At 44.3% G+C, this 21,932-nt stretch overlaps 1 protein-coding gene across 1 annotated transcript in view; it reads right to left on the bottom strand.

The window, feature by feature from the left end:
- The window catches only part of snd1 (staphylococcal nuclease and tudor domain containing 1), a 165,756-nt gene that overhangs the window by 133,420 nt on the left and 10,404 nt on the right, over positions 1 to 21,932 (bottom strand). Inside the window, exons 6-11 of the mRNA XM_041963789.1 lie at positions 21,155 to 21,246; positions 20,187 to 20,345; positions 19,982 to 20,088; positions 19,393 to 19,483; positions 13,919 to 14,023; positions 4,440 to 4,541 (exon numbers count right to left, since the gene is read on the bottom strand). Of these exons, the coding sequence (XP_041819723.1) occupies positions 4,440 to 4,541; positions 13,919 to 14,023; positions 19,393 to 19,483; positions 19,982 to 20,088; positions 20,187 to 20,345; positions 21,155 to 21,246 (656 nt within the window). The remainder of the gene's footprint in view (positions 1 to 4,439; positions 4,542 to 13,918; positions 14,024 to 19,392; positions 19,484 to 19,981; positions 20,089 to 20,186; positions 20,346 to 21,154; positions 21,247 to 21,932) is intronic.

The following is a 21,932-nucleotide window of genomic DNA, read 5'->3' as shown; positions in this document are numbered from 1 at the left end:
AGGCTGTAATCGCAGCCGGCTATCAATTAATGAAGTGAGCTGTGCTGGAAGGAAAAAAACCTTGGGCTGGGACAGCACAGCGTAGAGAGGAAAGGAGGGACATGAAGGAGGAAGAAGAGGGAGCCCCATCTGAATTTTAAACCATGGGACCTGGTGACGCTTAGGTCTACGCCTTCCCCCAAATCGGGTCTCACTCTCGCAAATACACACCACATCAAATACCGCCACCGCACACACGGCATTCTCAGTGCATGCACGCACTGGCATGCACACAAATAAGAGGGGAAAACTCTGGCGCTAACAGTACTACACAAGCAGCTGCATAACAGGAGCCACTTTGAGCACGCAGGATTATCCGAATGTGCTCAACCCTGATAAGTGGCTTAATGCAACATTTCCACTGGACTTTTTTTTCTGCTGAGGCTGAGACCCAGGCGCACAAGAAGCACTACTTATAAAGTTAGCCAAATCGAGCTTTTTTGGGATTATGTCACCATGCGAGCGCTGCCGTTTCAATGGGGGTGGGGATATATATGCAAGAAAGAGAGGGAGACAGACGGACAGACATACAGTGACAGAGGGGGGAAAAAGGAAAATGCCTCAGCGCACATTTATCTAACCTTAAAGGGATAGTTCACGTGAGTTTTTTTTTTTTTTTGACCATCTTATGTCAAAGCAAAACACACACTTTAACGTTCACTTTAATCACTCAAGTACTCATTAATTAGTTCTTGTGTTTCATGTGGCAATGTAAAAAAAAAAAAAAAATCATTCAAAAGAGTCCTGTTAAGATAAAGTTGATTAAGGGATGTATGGTTGTTGGAGTCGATGCTGTGAACAAGCTAAGATTTCATCACCACCTGTGGCTGTGAAGTCCGCTTTCAAAGACCAAAACCAGCAATCAGCCTCTGAAAGCCATGAAATATAGACTCCGTTTTGGGGGGGGAGGAAAAAAAAAAGGAGAGAAAAGGGCAGTCTTTTGAATATGGATATTAGATATGCTTTATAAAAGATCAAAAGCACCATGCTCTCCTTATAGAGATGAGGAATAGAGGGTTTAATAGAAAAAAAAAAGCATTTAATGTAGCTTTATTCTCCTGAAGCGGAGCAGTGGCATTAGGACCTTGAGCTTTCGCTCAACACACTGAGACTCGTCGTTAATGCTTGGTCACGTCCTCGAAGGTTTAGTCAGGGAAAAATCTGCTTGTTTCCCAATTCAGGCGCTGTATTGCTCTCTAAGGCAGTCTGAGGTTTGAAATGGAATGTTGTCAAGGAGAAAACCTGCAGGTCCATCTGATTACCATACCCTGTGTCTGGACACGATTAGCTTTGGTCAAGTCCAGCTTGAGCTAGATGATGCGGAGAAACACCTTTTTGTGATCTGATAATAGATAGTCACACCTCTGTGGGTGATTCAAATTCTCTTCTCCCTTCTTCCTTTCAGGGAAGACCCGACCAGGCTGAGTATTCCCTTTTAAATCCACCGGGTCAAGGCCCAATTACCCCACTGTTGAGGTAAAACCTTTGTCTGGGTTCTTGTCGGAAAGGAAAAGGAAAAGAAAAGATAAAAGTGGAGCTCTCTGGAGCTGAATTTCAGGGAAAGCAGTGGTCTTAGAGTCTTCTACTAATGCTTACTGCTCCAAATCTGTCTCTATAGAGCTTAGTGTTCGGAGACAGGATGACAGTAAGTGGGTCGACTAAACTCCTCTCCTTGTTGAAGTGCAACATGCATCTGTACACTTGTGCACCTACCTGCATCCAACTTGACAACTCAAGTCGGCCAAGGTAGTGTAGATTAACATTAAAGCCTTGAGGGTTAAGTATTGTGCTCGCAAATAAAAATTCACCTGCAGAGAGCCTGTGATCATTCCATCCTAACTAATTCATCCTTGTTGCCAAGGCAGCAGAAGGGTGATGCTTGTACCTTTGAAAAACCTGCAGCTTTTTTTAGGGCTTCTAATTATTTAAAAAAAAAAAAAAAAAAAAACATGATACATGGTGACAGAAGGTTTAATTCAAAGCTTCACCCTTGTGTCTTAGCAACAATAAAGGAATGGGAGGGAAGCAACGTTCCAGAGCTCTTCCGTTATTGATTTTGCAGACGGAGGAAGGAGGAGGCTGTGCTGCTGGCAAATGGGCAAGAGCTCTCCACTTAAACCTAACTCACTTCCAAGAGCCTGTAAGCACACACTTGGGAGACCCAACTTCAATACCAATCAACTGTCGAGGAATAGAGGGGCATTAATATATACATAAAGAATGTACATACACTGTTTATTACAGACACACACACACACACACCAATACCTACCCATATACATAGATACATATCTAACGTATGTACATATTCATCATTGTATATGGCTTAATGAGAGAGCAAGCAATGCAATATTTATTTGTTCCACTAGAAACATCTCGCGGGCCGAATCAGACCTTATGGTGGGCCATCTTTGGCTCACAGGTTCAATTCTGCGCAGACCCGGTTCAGATGTTTGTGGGTGCATGTATGTGGTGAGGACAATTACAAACACATTACAGTGTTGAGTAGACATTCTGTACATCATGCATGCATGATTATTGTACTGAATTATTTTTATTCCATTCTTATTGTTCCCATTAAGGCTGGCAGGTGTAATTCTGCATGTGTGTATACATGTATGACTGTAAATGCCCATGTACTGTGTATGCATTACGGCTTAATTGGCCTGCATGTAACAGCGCACATGCGCACACACTACTATAAACAAGCTCAAAATGGTACTTCACTCTCTTTATATAGCTCGATGTGAGGCTTTTATAATCATACTAATGGCATATTTTGTACAGTATTTTTACACCTTGATAAGGCCATAGTCCCCCTATTTCCATCACACACACTCATTATCCCCAAACACAAACACCACAAATAAACATCAGAATCATTATTCTCGCTTCACTCGTCAAAAACCAGCTTACGGCTTAATTTTCTGTCATTAAAAAAACATTAATGAGGATGATTAAAATGACTGTGATGAGAGGCTGGGACAGGGATATGAATCTCACTCCTGTACTGAATGCCAAAAGGAACTCTCTTGGCTTTTGGCTTTGAGTGGGTGCGTGTTTTTGTGTTTATCACGCTGCACTGCAAACGTTGTTTGTTTTTTTTTGTTTTTTGACTCAGTGCACTTATTAAAGTGTGTGAGATGGGAATATTTGTTCCATCTATTGTCTGGTTACTGTGTGTGGACCCCTGAATCCTGCACATTTGTTTGGTACATTTTCAGCCTACAGCCAACAGAAACACTGACGAAGGTTTTAAAAATCACACTGAGAATTGATTTGTGGAGGTCTGAGCTCCCATATCTAATACTTGGAAGTCAGCTGCAAAACAGCATTGAATTTATGAGATAACTTCTGACGAGGGAAGTAATTTTGTCAATGTGATTGTGCATAAATGTACCACTTTGACAGAGTTTTCCATCAATCAGCACTTTCAACTGCATTCCCATGTAGATTTTTTACAAGAAAGAGTCCAATCTTTTCCAGCATGGCTCCCATCATATTGTGCATCTGACAAGTGTTCAGAGTTAGCTATTTGCAAAAATATAAACCACCATTCAGCTCCAGCAGTGGACAACAGCCCTGGGCGTGCCTGTGAGCAACAGCCGCCTTCTCTCCCTATGCCATTACTGCCACTGCAAAATTGCCACTGTTTGGACAAAAACAACAATGTAGGCGTCACTTTACTGATTTACTGAGGAGACCCTGGTGTAAAAACAACCTAATGTTTGCTGTGAAAACTTTATTTTGATATGCAAGGCAAAGTTTGCTCCATTTAAAACTGGACAGATCTGGTTAGAGACCAGTACTCACTTGTAATAGGTTAAGTCTTTCAAACACTAAACCTAATTTATGTCAGTTTAAGTGTTTTTTCTCTCTCTCTCCGACTCATACAAGACTCATACTACCAACTGTGCTTCATAGCTCATCTATTCAAATTTAACAAAAAATAGGCAGATGATCAAACGGCGGTGTGTTTCTCGAGTGCTCTCTAGCTCAGTGTTTGGGTTCTGCTGGGTCAGATGTGTGTAAATCATAGCAGCCCCCAAGGTGTACAAACCCGGTAGATCAATAGACACAAGAGGGGAAATCAACACTGCTTGTTTAAGGGGTGCGTCCGGGCCAATACCAGGCCCCAGGGCATCTACTGAGAGCACTTGGTATTCAAACAGAGAGGGAGGGAGAGAAATACAGATCTAGCTTAGGGCTTCAGAAATGTGTGTTTGGGTACTGGCGGGGGGGGGGGAATTCTGTTGCAGCACATGTGCAGCCACTGGGGGGAAATCCCTGTTTAGAGCTATTGTTTAATTCATTAAATCAGTGGAAATCAAGTTGATCCAAACAGTGGCGTAGAGACACAGAGTGATCAGGAGGTTTCTAGGGCTGTCACTGGGTCTTACCTTTTTGCCAATGAGCTTCTTCCTCAGGAACTCACGGGCCTCGAACATGTAGGGGATGTCGTAGAGCGGACGGAAACGTTTGTCTTTGTCCTTGTTCTTCTCCTGAATAGAGACGACGGAGGGAGGGCGGAGGAGAGATTGGGGACAAGGGTCAAGGGGAGGGAGAAGACAAACAAGGAAAGAGAAAGAGGGGGGAAGAGGAAAGTTATTCACATTGCACTTTCAAAGCCGTGCAGCTTAATGTATACGCTGCAGATGCAGACCTCTGAGAAGCAAGCACAGACACAAACACACCACCCCCACCTCACGCATACAGACACAGACGCACTGATTAGCACACAGTCGCCTTGTTCGTTCCTCATTTCTCCTCTACTTCAGTCCCGCAACAGGGAGGATCTGGACTCTGAACTCACAGTGAAATATTTCCGTGTGAACAGCGGCATTTCATGCACGCGCCTTCCTCAGACACAAGCATCTCTCTTGCTGTCAATACATGACACACCGAAATGAATAAATAAATAACAATCAAAGCACGGTTACCAATGACACAGACGCAAACAGCAAAGGCAAAGACACTGTGTTAAACAGATGCACAAAAGGCGAGCTGACACTACGTGCAGACACAGATGTAGCCACACGTACACTCACACAGCTGCACACAAAAACTTCCCTCAATGCGCTCACCCACTCTCTGACAGGAGCAGGCCACAAATAGAACCTATTTGCATTTTCAAAGGAGGCTGAGGTTTTGTGTTGCTCCCAGTGTGAAGACACACACACACACACACTCAGTGACAGGTGCCGTTTTTGTAGGGGCGGGATAAAAAAAAAAAATACAGCAAATGACAATGACGCAGTGGGAAAATAAACGACAGGCGCTAACAGGAGGAATGAGGCTATGAATGACAATACCAGTGTGCTCACCACCCCTGCCCCTCCCACGCTCTTCTATGAACGCCATCATTATCTGTCATACAAACAGAAGTAACACTCTTCCAAATGAACACACAGGGCTGGATTAATTCCTCGTTTCCTCTTCTCCTCAATGGTCTTCATTCATTTTTAATGCCTCTCCAGTTGTTTGGAGCCGCCAGGTGTGGCGCACAGCTGGGCGGATGGATGCGAGGGGAACGCATGCAGGGCAAAGGGTGTGCAGGCGTGTGCGTGCATGTGCTTACGGCTCCTTTCAAAGAGGTCTTTCAGATAAATCTTGCGGAGCCAAACTCCACTGGTGCCAAACAGAAAAATATGCTACCAAGCATTGTTTCAGTATCAATAATTTCTCCCTCCAAAATACTGGTCATATTTTTAGTGAGTCTCAATGTGACTGGTCCTGGCCCTGGTAAAGGAGCTCTGGAAACTGCCAAATCTGCCAGCCAACAGAGTTCCTTTGACCTTGGCATGAATTAAATAACCTTTGAGTATAATATGTTTCCATCTTTCTTTTCTTACTCCCCCGCTCCCGTCTCTCTCCACTTTCACTGGCGGAGTCAGCACGGCATGGAACCTCGGAGGTGAGTTAATCTCACACATGGCCAGTGGAAATCCCCCACCGCTCAAGCCAAGAGCCGATGTCCTCCATTTTGTGTCAGTCGGGGCTTATTGTACGGGTCTTTCATCCCTAGCAAGTCAGTTGCGGTGGGATGATGGGGCCTTTTAGGAGTACTACTAGCCAGGAATCCTCCATTTTGTACCCGAGCTGTGGATTTAGCGGTCCACTGCTGGGGAGGAGGATAACTTACAGCAAGCTCACATTATTTGGGTGAAATCCTTCTTCTGGAGTACATTTTCTTAATGTCATACATTAAGACAATTTCCAGACACTGAATGATTGTGTGTTTGCATCCTGAGGGGCTTTTACACACATCCGGTTAATGGTAGCACTCTATTTTGGAGGCCACTGGGATTCTGATAGACACGGGTCAAACCAACAGGATAACTTCAGCAGGGAACCAAAAAAAAAGGAAAAATCATTTCTAACTAATAAGCTGGAAAGGGAGTCATGTCACAGAGGGTGAAGAGTGTAAATGTCAGCACTCTAAGCCAATTAGGCACAAGCAATGGAGAAGGACAAAAGGTACTACTCCTTCATCTTTTAGAGGGTCTACGGGGAATGGAGCAAGACTGAGTGGAACATGGCAAGGTGGAAGAGTCAGAAAACAAGGAAATGAGAAAGTGAGAGAAAATGTTACAGGTAAAAACACGCACTGTTTTTCAGTCAGAATCAAGGAATCAATGATGCCAATTGATTGCCCGATATTTCACAATGGGCCTCGTCTGCTTTGTGTTCAATCTACAAAGGGGGTCCACATCACTTGCAGTGCTATTCAATGGGATATTAAGCATTCCCTGACAGTTAAGTGCAATTCAAGCAGTTAGAAAATAGTTGGGCCACACTACAAATCAAACAAAACATAGACGCGGCTGATCTCACCTTGACCAAGTCAATTCAAATTATTTGACTATGAAGTCGATTTTGACTTCAGTCCCGAGATGCAGATAAACCTACAACATTAGCGTCGTTAAATTGCTGAGACAAGACAAAGTGCGCGCAGCATCCTTAAACTGTTATTATGCAGTTGCAGGAAGGTTACAGAAAAGAGGAGCGAGTCACTGTTATGTCTCAACCGTGACCCAATAACAGTTTGCTCTCACTATCCTCAGGGGGAGTTCTGTTCTATTTGGGGTAAATTCCCTTCGTTCCAAATTACCGGCTAAAGCTCAGGAATCATCTTTGACTATTGCAGAGGCATGACGCTAGCTGGATTGTACAGTGTCGCAGGGCTGCAGGGGCTGGGCTGCAAATGTGAGGATGCTACTGCTGGAGGCATCGGCAGCTTACGGAACTTCAAGGGTGAAATCATGACTCAGGAGCACGTCATGCTCAGCTTTCTGATGTGTGGCTACGGTGTCGGCGGCAGTGTACAGTATCGGGCCTTAGTTTTGCAATTAACTGGTTGAGAAGGGTGTGTGAGTTTGTGTGTAACCTATATTTGGAGAGAAATACACTGCTGCATGCGTGTGTCCCTGACAAAGTGGATATTATTGTTTTGATTAAGCAGTGCATTGGTAGACTTAGACAGACAGTCATCAACATTTACTATTGCACACCTAAAAACATTACTCATTCGTGAATGCGTAAACATTAAATGGCTTCAGAGGGCTGGGGTGAAGAAAGTGAGATGATGTGAGAGAGAGAAAGAAAGAGAGAGAAGGCATATCCTTCCTGAAGCAAGAGCATGAAAGATATCTGATTATGTTAATACAATACAAAATCTAATGAATCTGATCTAATAATTCAGCTTGGGATTAACTGATACCAGGCTGGTGCAGGTAAATGTATCAGGACAGCTGTGACAGGTTGCAGGCCATGTTTAATGGCCTCTTTAATAAGGATGGCATACAAAAAAATGCGAGCTAAAGCATGTGAGCCGTTTTTAATTTTTAGGCCAGACAGACGGTCAGACTGGCCCTGCAGACAGACACAGAGATGCAGTGTTAGACTAACTGCAGTGCTGCCTGCTAAGAAATCTCTAATATTGCTGAATATATTCAACTACAGAGAGAACCACAGAGCACATTTGCTTACACTTGATAATATTGAACATACTGCATCCATCTCAAACACAAAAAGCCCATTCATCGACAGCCTGTATCAAAACAAATGCTGTTCAAAAATGATTTCAGGTGGTGAGTACCTTTGTTACTTTTGAGAGATGTAGGTGACAGTACTTTCAAGAGCACAGTCACATTATCTCGTAATGCAGCCCTTTGTCTGACTTCCTCCCTCTGCACCAACACAAGCACAAGTAAGCCAAGTCCTTGCTTTTTCAACAGTGTCAGCCAAACAGTGCAATGAGGCCAAAAATATTCATCCTGTAGTGAGGAGGGACACTGGCTACCAATCTGCCTCGCCCGGCCAATCGTGCACAAATGAATCATGAGGTGAGCGACCCTCCTCCCTTGTCTTCGCCCCCCCTCAAACTTGAGGTCAAGGCATGTCACGCAGGGCTAGGGGCATGCTGGGGGCACACACATGGCCAGACATAAGATTTGGAGGATGAGGCAGAAGTGAGGAGGGAAGGAGGGAGGGGAAGAGACGAAAACAAAAAGGAGCGAAAGAAAAGAGAAGTTGCGAACAGAGCGCAGGGAGCAGATGGGCCGGTCTGCTTAAAGACCGGCCATCGTTAAACTGCATCCCTTCAATTTTTTACAGAATAAACAAGGAGTATCACACTTTCAGAATTACATTCCAACTGTGACATCAAAGTGGCCGGATCACGTTGTGAAAAGCCACTGAAAATCAACACAGACACTGCGTTGCACTAACTTGAGTACCAAAATCCCATTCATACACTCCCTGAGCCTCCTTCTAATTTATGTCTTTCACATTGCTGTTTTGTGACTTGTTTGTTAGCTGTCATCTTCTTACCCGTCTGTTTGTGATTTAGTCCCACATGTTGTTGTTGTTGCTTTTTTACTTAGTATGGTATCAGTTTTCTGTTTGACAGCATTTGGATGATGTCAATTCCTTTATCTTTGTTCATTATATTCGCAGCATCCTGCAGCCCAACACTACAGCTGATAATTAGCTGACTAGCTGTAACAGCATTACAACACATTTTCTACCACCTTTTTCAGACCTTGATGTCTTGACTGCAATTGTGGATGTGAAATAGAATTCATTATCATGTGCAGACAGTAGCAAGAAAGCCATACTACTGTATAGCAACTGTTCAAAATAACAATATGTGAAACAATGGCAGCTGTGCGACAACAAAAAAAATACGGAGTCATTTATTTTGTGACAAGCCTTCCAGACTCATCCACACAATCTGATGTACTTCACATAGTTTATGAAGATGTGGAAGATCTGCCAACATACTTTGCCAGACTTTTCAGACCTGTGCTGAAACTGCCGTATTTACAGAAATGCTAATCAACGTGCAGTGTTCCAGTATAAAAATAAACCTAATAATAATGTGAAAGTAAAAATAAGACGTAGAGGCAGAAGAAAAGGGAGAGAGGCAGAGAGATAGGCAGATGGTTGATGGGAGGCAGCGGCAGACAGGACAGAGAAAGATGTACTGTGAGACTAAATCATCTACAAAGTCAACACACACGCACACGCACGCAGGGGTGGACTGTGGAGAGGTTAGACGAGTAGGCAGGGCTGTAAGGAGTAGCGTGGGGATGAGCCATAGTCATTGTGTTGCATTATATAAGGACAGTGAGTTGACCTCTCTATGTGCTCCATCAGCACCGTCCTTAACCCTACTTAAACCACATAAGCACACAGATACATTACAATGCATGAAGAGACGCACACACACAAACAGCCCAGACTTGATGCATGTGCATCGTCAAGGCAGATACACACAAACACATCCAAACACACTGAGTGAGTGGGTGCAACAGTGAGTCACTGAGTAGCATAGACATCTCTCCCCACTCGTGTTTTACGCTGGGCTTGTCCTGCTGCACACAAGAGAAAAAACAGAGCAAAGAAGAAAAAAAGAAAAAAAGGGGGGGGGGGCAGGAAGAGGCAGGAGGAGGAGGAGGAGGAGGAGAGAAGAAAGAGCTGACTCTAACTCCCAAGCTCAAAATAACTCACATCTGAAGATGTGCCACAGCAGTAACACTGGGGAGGAGTGGAACCAAAAAGGAGGGAAAGGAGCATGGAAAATCACGTCCAGTGTTTTACTGCAGCCAGACGCTATTGGTCCACCAATCTGTCAGTCTGAGCACTGTAAGCATAGTCTGTTTCTGTGTGTGTGTTTGTGGTGTTAGAAGACTATTGGGTGGGGGGGGGAGCGGGGTCAAACTGTGCACAGACACATTCAGACAGACAGAGATAATAATGACAACTGGCACAAGAAAATCCCTACAGACCTCTAGACAAAATGAAACAGACACACACACACATACACACAACACACACAATATAAATACCAAGAGTTTATTTTTTCTGGAGATTTCCTGGATGGTTCATAGATAGATGTGGCTACAGTGCTAGCATGCATACACCTGCACCGTCTCCACATGCACACATACAGCACATGTCTGTGTAATCCATGTTTGTGCAAACACTGACGCCAATTTCCAAGATGTTTCCAGACATAAGCTAATGCAGCTTAACCAAGCATGTCTCTGCGGGTCCGCGTGTGTGTGTGTGTGTGTGAGCTGTGCTGCAAACCGTGACAATGTCTTTGCGTCCGTCTGCTGCACTGTAAGCAAGACAGCAGCTCACTCGTGACAGTGTTAGCCAACATGATGTCAGTGTGTGTAGAGCATCTGGCTGAGAGATACCTGCTGTGACCTCTCGCTCGCTCGACCTGAAGGTAGGAATCATCCCCTGCTGCCTACAAGCTCCCAAAAAATCTGGCTGTTTCAGTTTGTACATTCCATCACTGCACATATGCTTTTTACATGTGCACGAACACATTTATTATTATTATTTAGGCGAAGTGGTGAAAAAAATTCTACCCACAGATGTTAGCAATGGTTGGCGAACAAACCAATATTTGCAGGTGTTAATGATAAATTTGATCGCCTTTTCAAAATAGCTAATGCAGCAGTAATGAAGGATTACAATGTCCAGAATGGTTTCCAATAACATGATGCAAACTGCTATATCTGCATCTGTAAAGGAGTGCAGACAGGGGATGAAATTAAGTTCCTCTGCACACCTGAGCTCACTTGCCTAATTTAGTGATCAGACACAAGCCCAGCCAGCAAATGAGACTGGACATACAACTCTCAATTCCATGCATGAATATAAAAGAATATATAGTTATCAAGAGAAATTCCAGTGCTTCTCTGTCAGTTGCCTTTATTCTACCTTACAGTCCAAGGGCTCATCACAACTCTGCATTGCTGCCATAGCGACAACACTCAAAGCTGAGCCAACAGCATTACAGACAGGCAGGCAGGCGGCTGTTTAGCTCAGACAGAAATAACTAGCTAGCAAAGAAAACCAGCAGCAGCACCATGAACAACCCTTATCAAAACACAAAATGCAGCAACAGTTTTTTATGTAACACCACCTCCTAAAAAAAGACTGTCCTCCAGCAGCCACAATCTGCTGGAAGAGGCACTGGCTATGACATGACTTTGATCATCTCACAGGTTTTAATTTAAATCATAAAGGCATCTGCATACTGTCAGTTCTCATTTCACTCCAGTCTTAGACATGATTTTTTCCTTGACTTGTTAATAATGTATATTATGCACTTGTGAAATAGTTACATTAAGTAACAAAAGTAATGAGCAGTAATAAAATCTACAATACAGAGCAGTGCATGTCACTGTTTCAAGAAAAGCTGTGCATGATCTCCCTGGTTCAAGATGGATGTCACATTTCTGTTTCAGGCCTCGTGATATTTTATCCAGACAACTACAAATTTCACTCTGCTAGCACAGAGAGCTGGTACCCAAACAAACTGATTTTGATAAATATGCTGGGTCTTTGCATGAAAAAAAAAAAAAAATCAGACACACAACCACCCCAGAGCAATCAAATATGCATGAAGTGTAAGAAATAGCAATAAACCACTGTGCCAATTTAACACCAATACAATACGCACAAACATTCGCATCTGGGCTCGCTGTCCCAGGCTCCCCGTAACATACGACCGCGTAATGAAGCACAGAACACATACTGTTGAAGCATCTGGTGCAGGCAAAGACAGAGCGACAGACAGAATACAGACGGCACTGAAAGACAGGGCGAGATGGACAAATGAGGAGAGAGGCAAAGATGAGAGTGGACAATTAAAAGCAATATAAAGGAAGGAGGGAAGGAAGCAGAAAAGTAACGTGGAGCAAAGAGAACATTTCCAAAAGAGGGAAAAGAGTTGGGAGCTGAAGCTATGAAGCAAGGAACAAGAGAAAGGGCAGAGAGACAAAATAGAGAGATGTTTTTGCCCACAAGCTTGTTACAAACACAGAGAGCTAAGGAGAATAAACACACACGAAGGGCAACAGCGCAGGTCAACAATTTGACCACAGCGTGCACACCCGGAGGGGAAGGACGGCAGGAGAAAGTGACTGCAGAGGAGAAGGGAGAGGAGAGGAGAGGAGAGCAGGAAGAGGGAGGGAGGCAGGGAGATACAAAGCAGTCTCTTAATGATGCGAGCCACTAACGACACAGAGGGAGAGACGAAGATGTGGACGGAGGGAGAGGCTGGAGAATAAAAACTAACCAACAATAAAGAGGAAAAGATAAGAAAGAGTAAACCATAAAATGAAAAAAAACAAGTGAAGAGAGGGAGTCAATAAAAACAAAAGCAATCAAAACAGAAAAAGTAAAGGGCTGCTGCAGACATTCTGCAATCTGACTTTTACAACGGTTTCCTCGACAGGCGCATGACAGCCCCTCTGTCTCACACCTCTTTGAACAGGGAAACGTGAGGCATGACTCGCCCATAAATGGATATTACAGCAAACAGTGTGTCGACTTGAGGAACGGTTGTCAAACAGGCTCAGACCTGTTCAACAAAAGGGAGAGAAGGGTTTCATTGGAAATATGGAACTCTCCGTCTGACAAAAAGAAAAAAAAATCACTACTGTTGTGACACTAAAACTTTCTAATTAAAGGGAGTGACATTTTCAGACATCTTGAGCCCGTTATTTACGAAATGATAGCATTTTAGAGGACTCAGACATACAGGGTAATTGAGGAATAAAAATTGATGTCTACTTTTCTAAAAAAAATAAATACATGGTGCTGAAATGAAACCATTTGAGAGAATAGGCTATTCAAGTTTCAAATGTTAAGTGATGAAAAGAGCTTCATTTCAGCCAATAAAGTCCTTCATAATCGGAGGGGGGGGGTGAGGAGGTGAGTGATGTGGAGAGACTGGGAGAGTAGACTTGTGTGTCTAGGTTTTTTTCCCCAGACACTGCCTATAGCGTAGATTAACATACAGTATGTCTCCCCTGTTGCAACTTGGTATAAGCTTGTATATGTGTAGGTTTATGTTTTCACAGTCTGTAAACGATTCCGAGGGAAAATGGGGGAGTGTGGAGGGGAAAGACAAAAAAAGAAAAAAAAAAATTGATCTGCCTCACTCTCTGCAGTGCTGCAACCACTGGGTGTGTGCGAGTGTCTCACTGTGTTTGCATGTGCCCCAACTGCAGGGGCGCCACCAAGTGGTCAAATTTATTCCCACGGTCATTTTGAGAGAGGCGAGACGAATGTGTAAGGGAAGAGAAGAGGGCACACGAGAGTGATGGATAAATATGCAGGAATGTGTGGAGGGAGATGGAAACAGCTTGTGTTTGACTTTAAATGAAAATAAACCAACTCAGTCAAGACATCTCTGTCTCCGTGGAGGTTCTGATTTAATTGGCTGGCCGTGCAAGACCACAAGCTCTCCCACATATCAACAAATTCAGTCACTTATTCACACACAAGTGGCTGCTCACTGTACGCAAAGCACACATACAAACAGAGACACAGACAGGTTTTTTTGTACCTCTCCCTCAATTCTGGGGGGCCGAATGCTGGACAGATGGATGGTCTTGTATTCTCCAGAGTTCAGCTTAACCACCATAGCATCAGCGTTGACCACCTGCATCACCTGGAGGGACAGAGGAAGGGAGGATAGAAAGTGAGTCAAATGAATGCAGAAGGAACACAATGCACCACAAAGAAGACAGGAAACTCAATTTGAAATTAGTTCACAAGTCCAAAAAACATGCAAATCCTTAGGGGCGGGGCGCACCCCTGCAGGATGGAGGAGTGTTGGGGCAAAAAAGACGGGCATTGCATTCTGGTGAGCGAGTGAGCAGATAGACCGAAAGAAAAATGGGAAGTGAAGGCGCAGGTAAGGGACAAATGGAGAGGAAGAGATCTATTCAAAGGCGGAAGGAGAGTGACAGTGCAGATCGTGTGCTGTCACAAGCGGAGAGCACTGAGCGCGAGGTAAGAAAGAGTGATCCTTGAGTGACTGAGTAAGTAAGCGAGCTAAGTCGTCCCAGCAGGCCGACGAGGTTTGGAGGACAGAGCGAGGACGTTGTGCTATCTGGGGGATTGGCACCAGGAGGGGAGAGAGAGAGAGGGGGGGGGGGGGGGGGGGGGGGGGGGGGGGGAGGGAGACAGAGTGCAAGAGAAAGAGCTTTAAAACACAAACATCCTGTTAAAGATAGACTAGTAGAGGCATTACACAGCCCTCTGCTCAACAACTGGCTGGCAGCACTTTGTTCTGGAGACCTTTACAAGTGTAGCTAAAGACACAGACTAATTTATGTTTGGCATTTAAATGTTATTCCTGTGTAGCAAAGGCAGCAAGAACAATTTATATCAGCTGCGATGTGAATGTTCAAGGATAGCTGTTAAATTGGCGTTCACATTAGTCTAGTATGTCACCACAGCATTGGTTCCCAGTGTAGAATGACACTGACAAAAGCAAACTCCAAACTGTATGTGGGGTTCAGGAAAGTATGGAAATCTCAAAGGAATTTAGACTCATCTCAAGTCATGAATAATAATGTCGTGGAATAAATATTTGTAACTCATCAACCAAGTCTATGCGTGTGCCTTATGTGCCTGCACCTTCCCAAGAAAGAAGACAGATTGGGGGTATAATGTGACTGAGATGGAGGAGGCATCCAAACACAGAGCCTTTAAGTAGGCCGCTTGCAAGAGACAGAGAAATCAATCGCCCTACACATGTTGCCGCCCACACGTGCATTAAATGGCCTCATCATCACTCAAACTGTGGTTTCACATGTAGGCTGTGCTCAAGCTAAAGTCCTAAAAAGTGAGCGGTGCGGGTCCGAGCCGTGTTTCAAGCGCAACTCGGGCCTTGTGGGTGTTTGTGTGGCCGACTGCGTGGTGGAAAAACAAAACAGCCGAAAAGCTTTTTGAGCTGAGTTTGACAGCGTGCATGGCAGACACACATCCAGGTGTAGTGGGCTCTTTGGACTTTCATTATTCCATGAAAACAAATCAGCCACTGCATTTGCCACCAGAGAACAGAAATTAGACCAGCCCACATGCTAAATAGGCTGCCCACAACAGCAGCCAAAATACATCATATACTAATCACTGAGCTGAGTGGGAGAGATACAGAGACATAGGGAGCAGGAGGGAGAGAGACAGAGAGGGGGAGAGGTGTAATGAGTAAGTGCGAGGGGGAGCATGGATGCACGCGTGCACGCACACCAGCCTACACGAATTCACACCGTAACAAGGTCATTTTGTGGCCTGCCCAAGTAAATAAAGTGCAAGAGAGGGAATGTGGCAGCGGCAGAAGAAAATGGCCCGGCATTTGCTGGCTAATTATCAGCCGGGGGAGGCGAGACGAGAGAGGCGAAGGAGGACAGATCAACACACACCGAGACAGAGGGACGGAAAGATGGAGCGAGCCAGAGAGATGGAGTGTAATCTCTCTGCAAATATCGCAAGAGGAGAGACAGAGGGAAAAGATGGGGAATAGATAGGAAAATAGAGCAAAAAGTCTTTGCAAAGTAGCTGCCATGAGGGTCGAGTGAGCAGGCAGAGAAGACAAATAGGCAGGCAGCATGACTCACTGGGCTAAATCTGACACTTGAGAGGTGGGGATCTACTGCCACCCTCTGTCCATGGCGAATATGACATCTGCAGTGGCCAGGATCAGTCACAGCGAAAGGAGGATCTTGGCTACTGTCAGGGACTGTTGTTGGTTGTCAGTCGCAGCCATTAAGTTTGTTTTAACCACAGGGCCAAGCGAGGGCTTAGCCAGGGCTTGCTCATTACTCATGTCAGATCATCTCTCTCAAAAGCAACACCTATGGCAGTGTTTCAGTGCTGCTGCCAGTGGAGATGATTTGTCACCGAAATTACATGGTTTCACATAAACTAGTGGTGTTTTCGATGCTATGAGAAACACCTTCAGCTGGCAAGTTGCCCCTGGGTGCTGAAAAAAAAGGCAGCTGATGAATATGTAATGCTTTGAGAGGATATTATCCTGAGACAGGTACCAGCAATCTTTTTTTTTTTTTTTTTTTTTACCTAATCGCTTGCCTTTAACTGATTTTAACTGGGCCACGAACCAATATAACCTCCTCTCATCAACTTCCCCAAAAGTGACTTTTTAATTTCTTAAAGGCGCTGTGTGACCTTGTAACCATTCTGTCTGACTTATTTTAACTGGGACGTACAGTATAGCAACTGTCAAAAGTGGCCCTCGTGTCTATTCTCTCGCTATTGAACAAGACCTTCAACAGCCCCCATGCACTAGCACATTTAAGAGTACTTTTACTCCCAACGTAGGGCAGAAAATACATTCATATAAATACTAGCTCAGGATTATTATCACAGGTGGACTATTGTGTAAATCACCTTTAAAGTGTTGTGACAGCTTCACTTCAATATTATTTTTAATGCCACTATCTGACTTTCATCTTGTTGCTGATTACAGTGTCAGGAAATAATTCAAGTTTTAAAAAAACACATCTACCTTTAAATTAGGATGTCTAGAAAATGCAATCTGTCTGCACTTGCATCAGTCCAAGTGTAAAGGTAGCATCTGTTTCTGCTGAACACTCAGTTGCCCTTCGTGTAACCGTCAGACGTTACATATACACGCTAGTTTTGTATTGTAACTTCCATATTCTCATGGATTTGGTCAACTAAAAAGCAACAGCAGCAGTGTTCCTGACAAGGCAGGGATGAGAGGCCGGTGAAGGGGTTTACACCACATCACCTTTTATCCATCACCTCGCAGGTCGATTGGTACCCAGGGGAAAGGGAGGGGAGGGGAACGGGAAGGAGGGGAGAGGAAGACTATTGGGACGTGGCCTACATCCACTTCTCCGGTCCCAGCAGAGGTGGGAGGAGAGAGGCGAGACAGTCAAAGAGGAAGATGCGTCAGCAGGATTGACTTGTGGGGATTGGACCTGCTCTGCTCTCTCCACTCTATCCATCACTCAGATAATAAGAAGTGAAAAGCAGAGTGGACGAGAGGAGGGGAGGAGTGTATGATGATGGGATTGATGGATAGATGTGTCCCTGGGCGAGTCGGTGCATTGCAGTATTAGGTGCCCACAAAAGTCACAAGTATGGAGGGGCAATGACGGGCCCGAGTAACCTTGGCCCGTCCAACATGTACTTATCTTAAAAACAGCTTAAGTGGCTGCAGGGTCAGCGTGATGTTTCCCATCACAACTCTCTGCCACTTGTAACGAAAAGTTTTTGGTCCGAACAGCAATACAGAGTGCATGACCCTTTTATGAACAGCTTTTCAAGCATATTTATGTTACAGACAACGCTAGTATTTTAATCACACATTATACAAAAAAAAATGATAATCTGAGGAAGTCTTCTGCCCAAGGCGTGGTGTCCCAGGAGCTGCTGATGGCTTTCTATTCCCTACACAAACAAACTAACACAGCAGCAGCTGACACGCAGCAAGTCTCTTGCTCTTTTGGAGCGATTGCAGGGGAAAAGAGGACAGGGAAGAGTCCCACAGAGATCAAAAAGTGCACAAGGTGTAACTGGGGGCATCAGCAGTGCGGTACCGTAGTGGTTTAAAAAAAAAAAAAAAAAAAAAAACTGTGCAAGGATACTGAAGAGGACATGCATAGTCCCAGGGATCTTGATTAGGTGTTTTTTTTCCCTGACTTTCACTTCTCCTGTCCTTTCATCCTTCCTCCTCTAAATCTCCCTATACCCCTCCACACAAACTCACTCGATTTCTTCTTCAACCCTCTACCTCTTTTTTTTTTTTTTTTAACACCTTTCTGCCTCTTTCATACACCCTCCTGAGCTCACCACCAAACGTTTCCTCACCCCACCCCCCCGCTGCCCACATCCAACCCTCTTTTATTTAGGGGGTTCAGAGAGATCTGAGCGCAGCTCACACTGATAATATAAATGTTTTATCCTTTCTCGAGCCTCTTCCCTCTGACTCAGGGAAAAAAATATACATACACATAGTTTCTTTTTGACGCCTTCTTTATGCGGGTGCAGTTTATCAATTTCATTCTGTAAGCAAATTGTCAAAGCAACGCCTTTTATGCAACCCTCGGGCTGGCCATGAATTTTTCAGGGTCTTAAAAGTTCAGTGTCTGGAGGGAGCAAACACAGACACAAGACAAACTTTTTTTTTTCCATTCCGAGAGAAAAACACATCAACTGGAGGGGAGGGTTGGGTGCAAGTCGTCATCAAAATGCACACAGAGGGGACCAGATTTAAAGCTGGAGTTTTGAGGCTGGAGTTGCTTTACTGCGTTAAAGCTACAGCGTGGACACGATAATATGTCATCTCACAGTAAGACTGTATTATCGAAATGTATCAAGGAGTCCATCTCACTTGATTTGAACTAATGTGTGCTGACAACTGGGAGGGAGTGCGCTCCCCTTGTACTTGATATTAAGGACACTTCTTTTCCCCTGAGGCCCTGGCCAATAACGTCCAAAGCTAATATCTCTAGTTCTTGGCTTTTGGGGGTCGTTCTGTGCTGCTGCCGCTGCAGCATACGCCAGCGATTTGGCCCTAATTTGACTGGGGAGCGCTTCAAGGTTGCTGTTAAGCATTCCTCCCAGTACCTGTAGTGAAGGGATTTTTATTTTTTTTATTTTTTTTATTTTTATTCAGTGGGGGGCGGGGGGGGGTGCAAATGTGAAAATAAGAGGAGTCAGGAGGATATAATTTGTTAGAAGCCTCAAAGTGGCTCTGCGGCAGGGCTGGGAGAAAATTGGAAATGCTGCAGTAGACATCAAGTGGTGGAGGCAAGGGAAGCGACCAGCCTCCACCTTCGCACTGAAGCCAAGTCGTGTTCATGCTGGATAATGTCTGCATGTCATGCTGAAAGTTTTATACCCTACTCCTGCTTTTTCTCTATAGTAGAAAGATAAGTGAGGGCTTTCATGATGATCCAAATTGAAAGACATTATGTTAGGGGCCAAAGAAGAAGTGCCTTCAATAATGGCACACGGCCTAGAAAAGTCACTTCAGGACCTCACCTTGGCTACAAATTGCCTGTCCTTCTGGTCCAAGTTGGCTGTGGGTGCCACATAGTCCTTCCAGATGCGGACCTTGCGCTCTTTCGCAGATCTGGCCAAGAACAAAATCACATCATCATCATTAGTGGCAGTCCTCAGCTTCAGCCAGATATTAGGACAATAAAGGGCTTAATCAAGTGACCAAAAATGATCCACTTGGCTGAATAAAACTACAAAAGCTCATTAAAGTGAGAGAATTTAAACGTAATGAGCCCACGGTCATTGCTGCAATGATCGTAGAGAATGAATATCATTGCAGCAGAATAGATTGTTCTCCTCAAGTAGTGGTGGCATAAATTGTATGTGTAGTATCCAATTTGCACAATTATTTTTATTACCTCAAGAATCTGCACACACTTTCTTTATTCATTATGTCTTGTATCAAACCAGTGAGCGACATCTAAACTGAAAAATATCCAGACTTTTTAGAAATGTCCTAAATTTCCCTGTGTTATTCTCAGTATCTTCAACACCTGTGCGCTATCCGACTATTCCCAAAAACATCTAGCAAACAAATTTGTTATGTTTCTGTGCGTCTACATCTGCGTACCGTTCTGCAGCTCTGAGCTTCTCGGCACCCTGAGTGTAGACAGCCATGGACCAGTCCACGCAGCGGGCGAAGCCCTCCTTCAGCAGGAGTTCTGTTATGTTGCCGTTCTGACACAGAGGGGAAAACAGAAAAGAGCAATTAATAAGACAGAAAGCCTGAATGTTAAAGGCACGTCCACCACCGGCGCCACCTCCTGCGTCTTTACCGGGTGAAGGATGGTTCCCAGTATGATCTGGTTGGGGCAGCTCTCCAGGATGATCTGAACGTCTCTCTGCAGAAGGCGGGATTCAGTGAAGAATTTGGCCTCTGCTGCGAATGGCTCCGGTGTCTCTGTACCATCCGCTTCCCGCTTGAACGTGGGACACTGGAGAGGAAGAAAACACACATTAGCACAATAATACTCCTGCTTCAATCAGTGGGTGTTTTTGCAGGCGCTGGGAAATGCGATAAAAGGTGTCCAACCGCCATTGCAAGAGAAGCATACATTCTGTCTGCAATTCCCAGCAGTCAACCAGTGCCTCCAGGAGGTGTTTTTTGTCCACGCTCTCTTTTGATATAATCTGTTTTTTCCGTGCACCACTGTTATACACTTTTAACCGATGTCACCTTGTTGTGTATGCTATCTGTATTCTCCTTAGAGTGTGGGAAAAGACCAAACAGATATAAACACAACAGGCGAGACAAGCAGACAGGCCTTTGAACAACGAGACAAAGAACACCTTGAAATGGATGCAATATCTTCAAGTGGGAGATGAAAAAGATTAGTTATCTTGAGTGGCCCATTGGCAAAACCCAGGTTCGGCGAAAGAGATTGATGGGGAAATTTAGTGGAGCGGATATGACACCGGTGGAACAAATACAGACATAGAGGAGTGACAAAAATGAGCCGTCACTGTTTTAATGTCTTCTTTTGTATATATATTCATAACGAGACTGGACTGTCTACTTAATTAAGAGTTTTTGTGACAGTAAAGTGAAGGAAGACAGGGGTGCTTGTCAGCTCACAGCCATTTTATCTACACGTGGTTGGCCATTTGTGTATTCATTTATTTGCTCTCTATTTATTGTCACTGTACTGTACTCCCAACTAAAAACAGCAGTTTGTCAAACTTAACAAATGAGCTCAGCACTTCACATTTCACCACATCTGTCAGTGCAGAAAGTGATGCTTACCTTAACACCAGACAGCATGACAGTGACCAGGTAGTGGTCGGGGAGCAGCAAGGCACGAACAACACTGCCGTCACGCACATGCTCGATGATGGCTGGGGGGAAAAAGGAGAGCAGAATGTAAAAGCGATTGAGGGAGAAAGTCGAATTACGATGAACAGATTATGTTATGTTATTAAGTTCTCGGTTGAGACTTGCTTATTTGTGGGCTGGACAAAGCTAATAATATTGGAAAATGCAGCCCAATATGTGATTCCTTCAGGAAAGCTAAAGGTTAGTTGGCCCAACCAACGACTGTCTGATTTCTTTTATTTTAATTGTGGACAAATTCTCACAGCATGTATTACTTTTTTCAGCAATACTCTGCACAACACTTATTGAACTCAAAACGATAAAACCCCCTGATTCACTGAAAACAACCAGTGTTTTACTGAGAGGTGGGAATGGAAGAGTCTGGCTAAAAAAAATAAACTTTAAACTTTAGCACTGTCTGTATTCTGTATCCCTTTTCTGTCCAAACTCAATATAATTGAAATTTTTAATGAAATGAAACAGTCAAACATAGATGGCCATTACTAAAGGCAAACTCAATGTAGAAAGGTAGTGACGTGCACCACAGCAGCAACGCTTTCTTTGTGGACACAACAGTGCAAACCACAGCAGCTCAAGGAGGTACTGGTCGCACACAGGTAGGCAGTGTGTTCCCGGCGTAAAGGGTCGCTCTTTGATACCTCTCATCGAGGAGAAAATTATGGCCTCCTTGGCAGCCTGAGTACACCAC

This window comes from Chelmon rostratus, chromosome 22, assembly GCF_017976325.1.
Source record: "Chelmon rostratus isolate fCheRos1 chromosome 22, fCheRos1.pri, whole genome shotgun sequence".
Lineage (NCBI taxonomy): Eukaryota > Metazoa > Chordata > Actinopteri > Chaetodontiformes > Chaetodontidae > Chelmon > Chelmon rostratus.
Note: the sequence above shows the minus strand (reverse complement) of the source record. Positions and strands in the feature narration are given on the sequence as shown.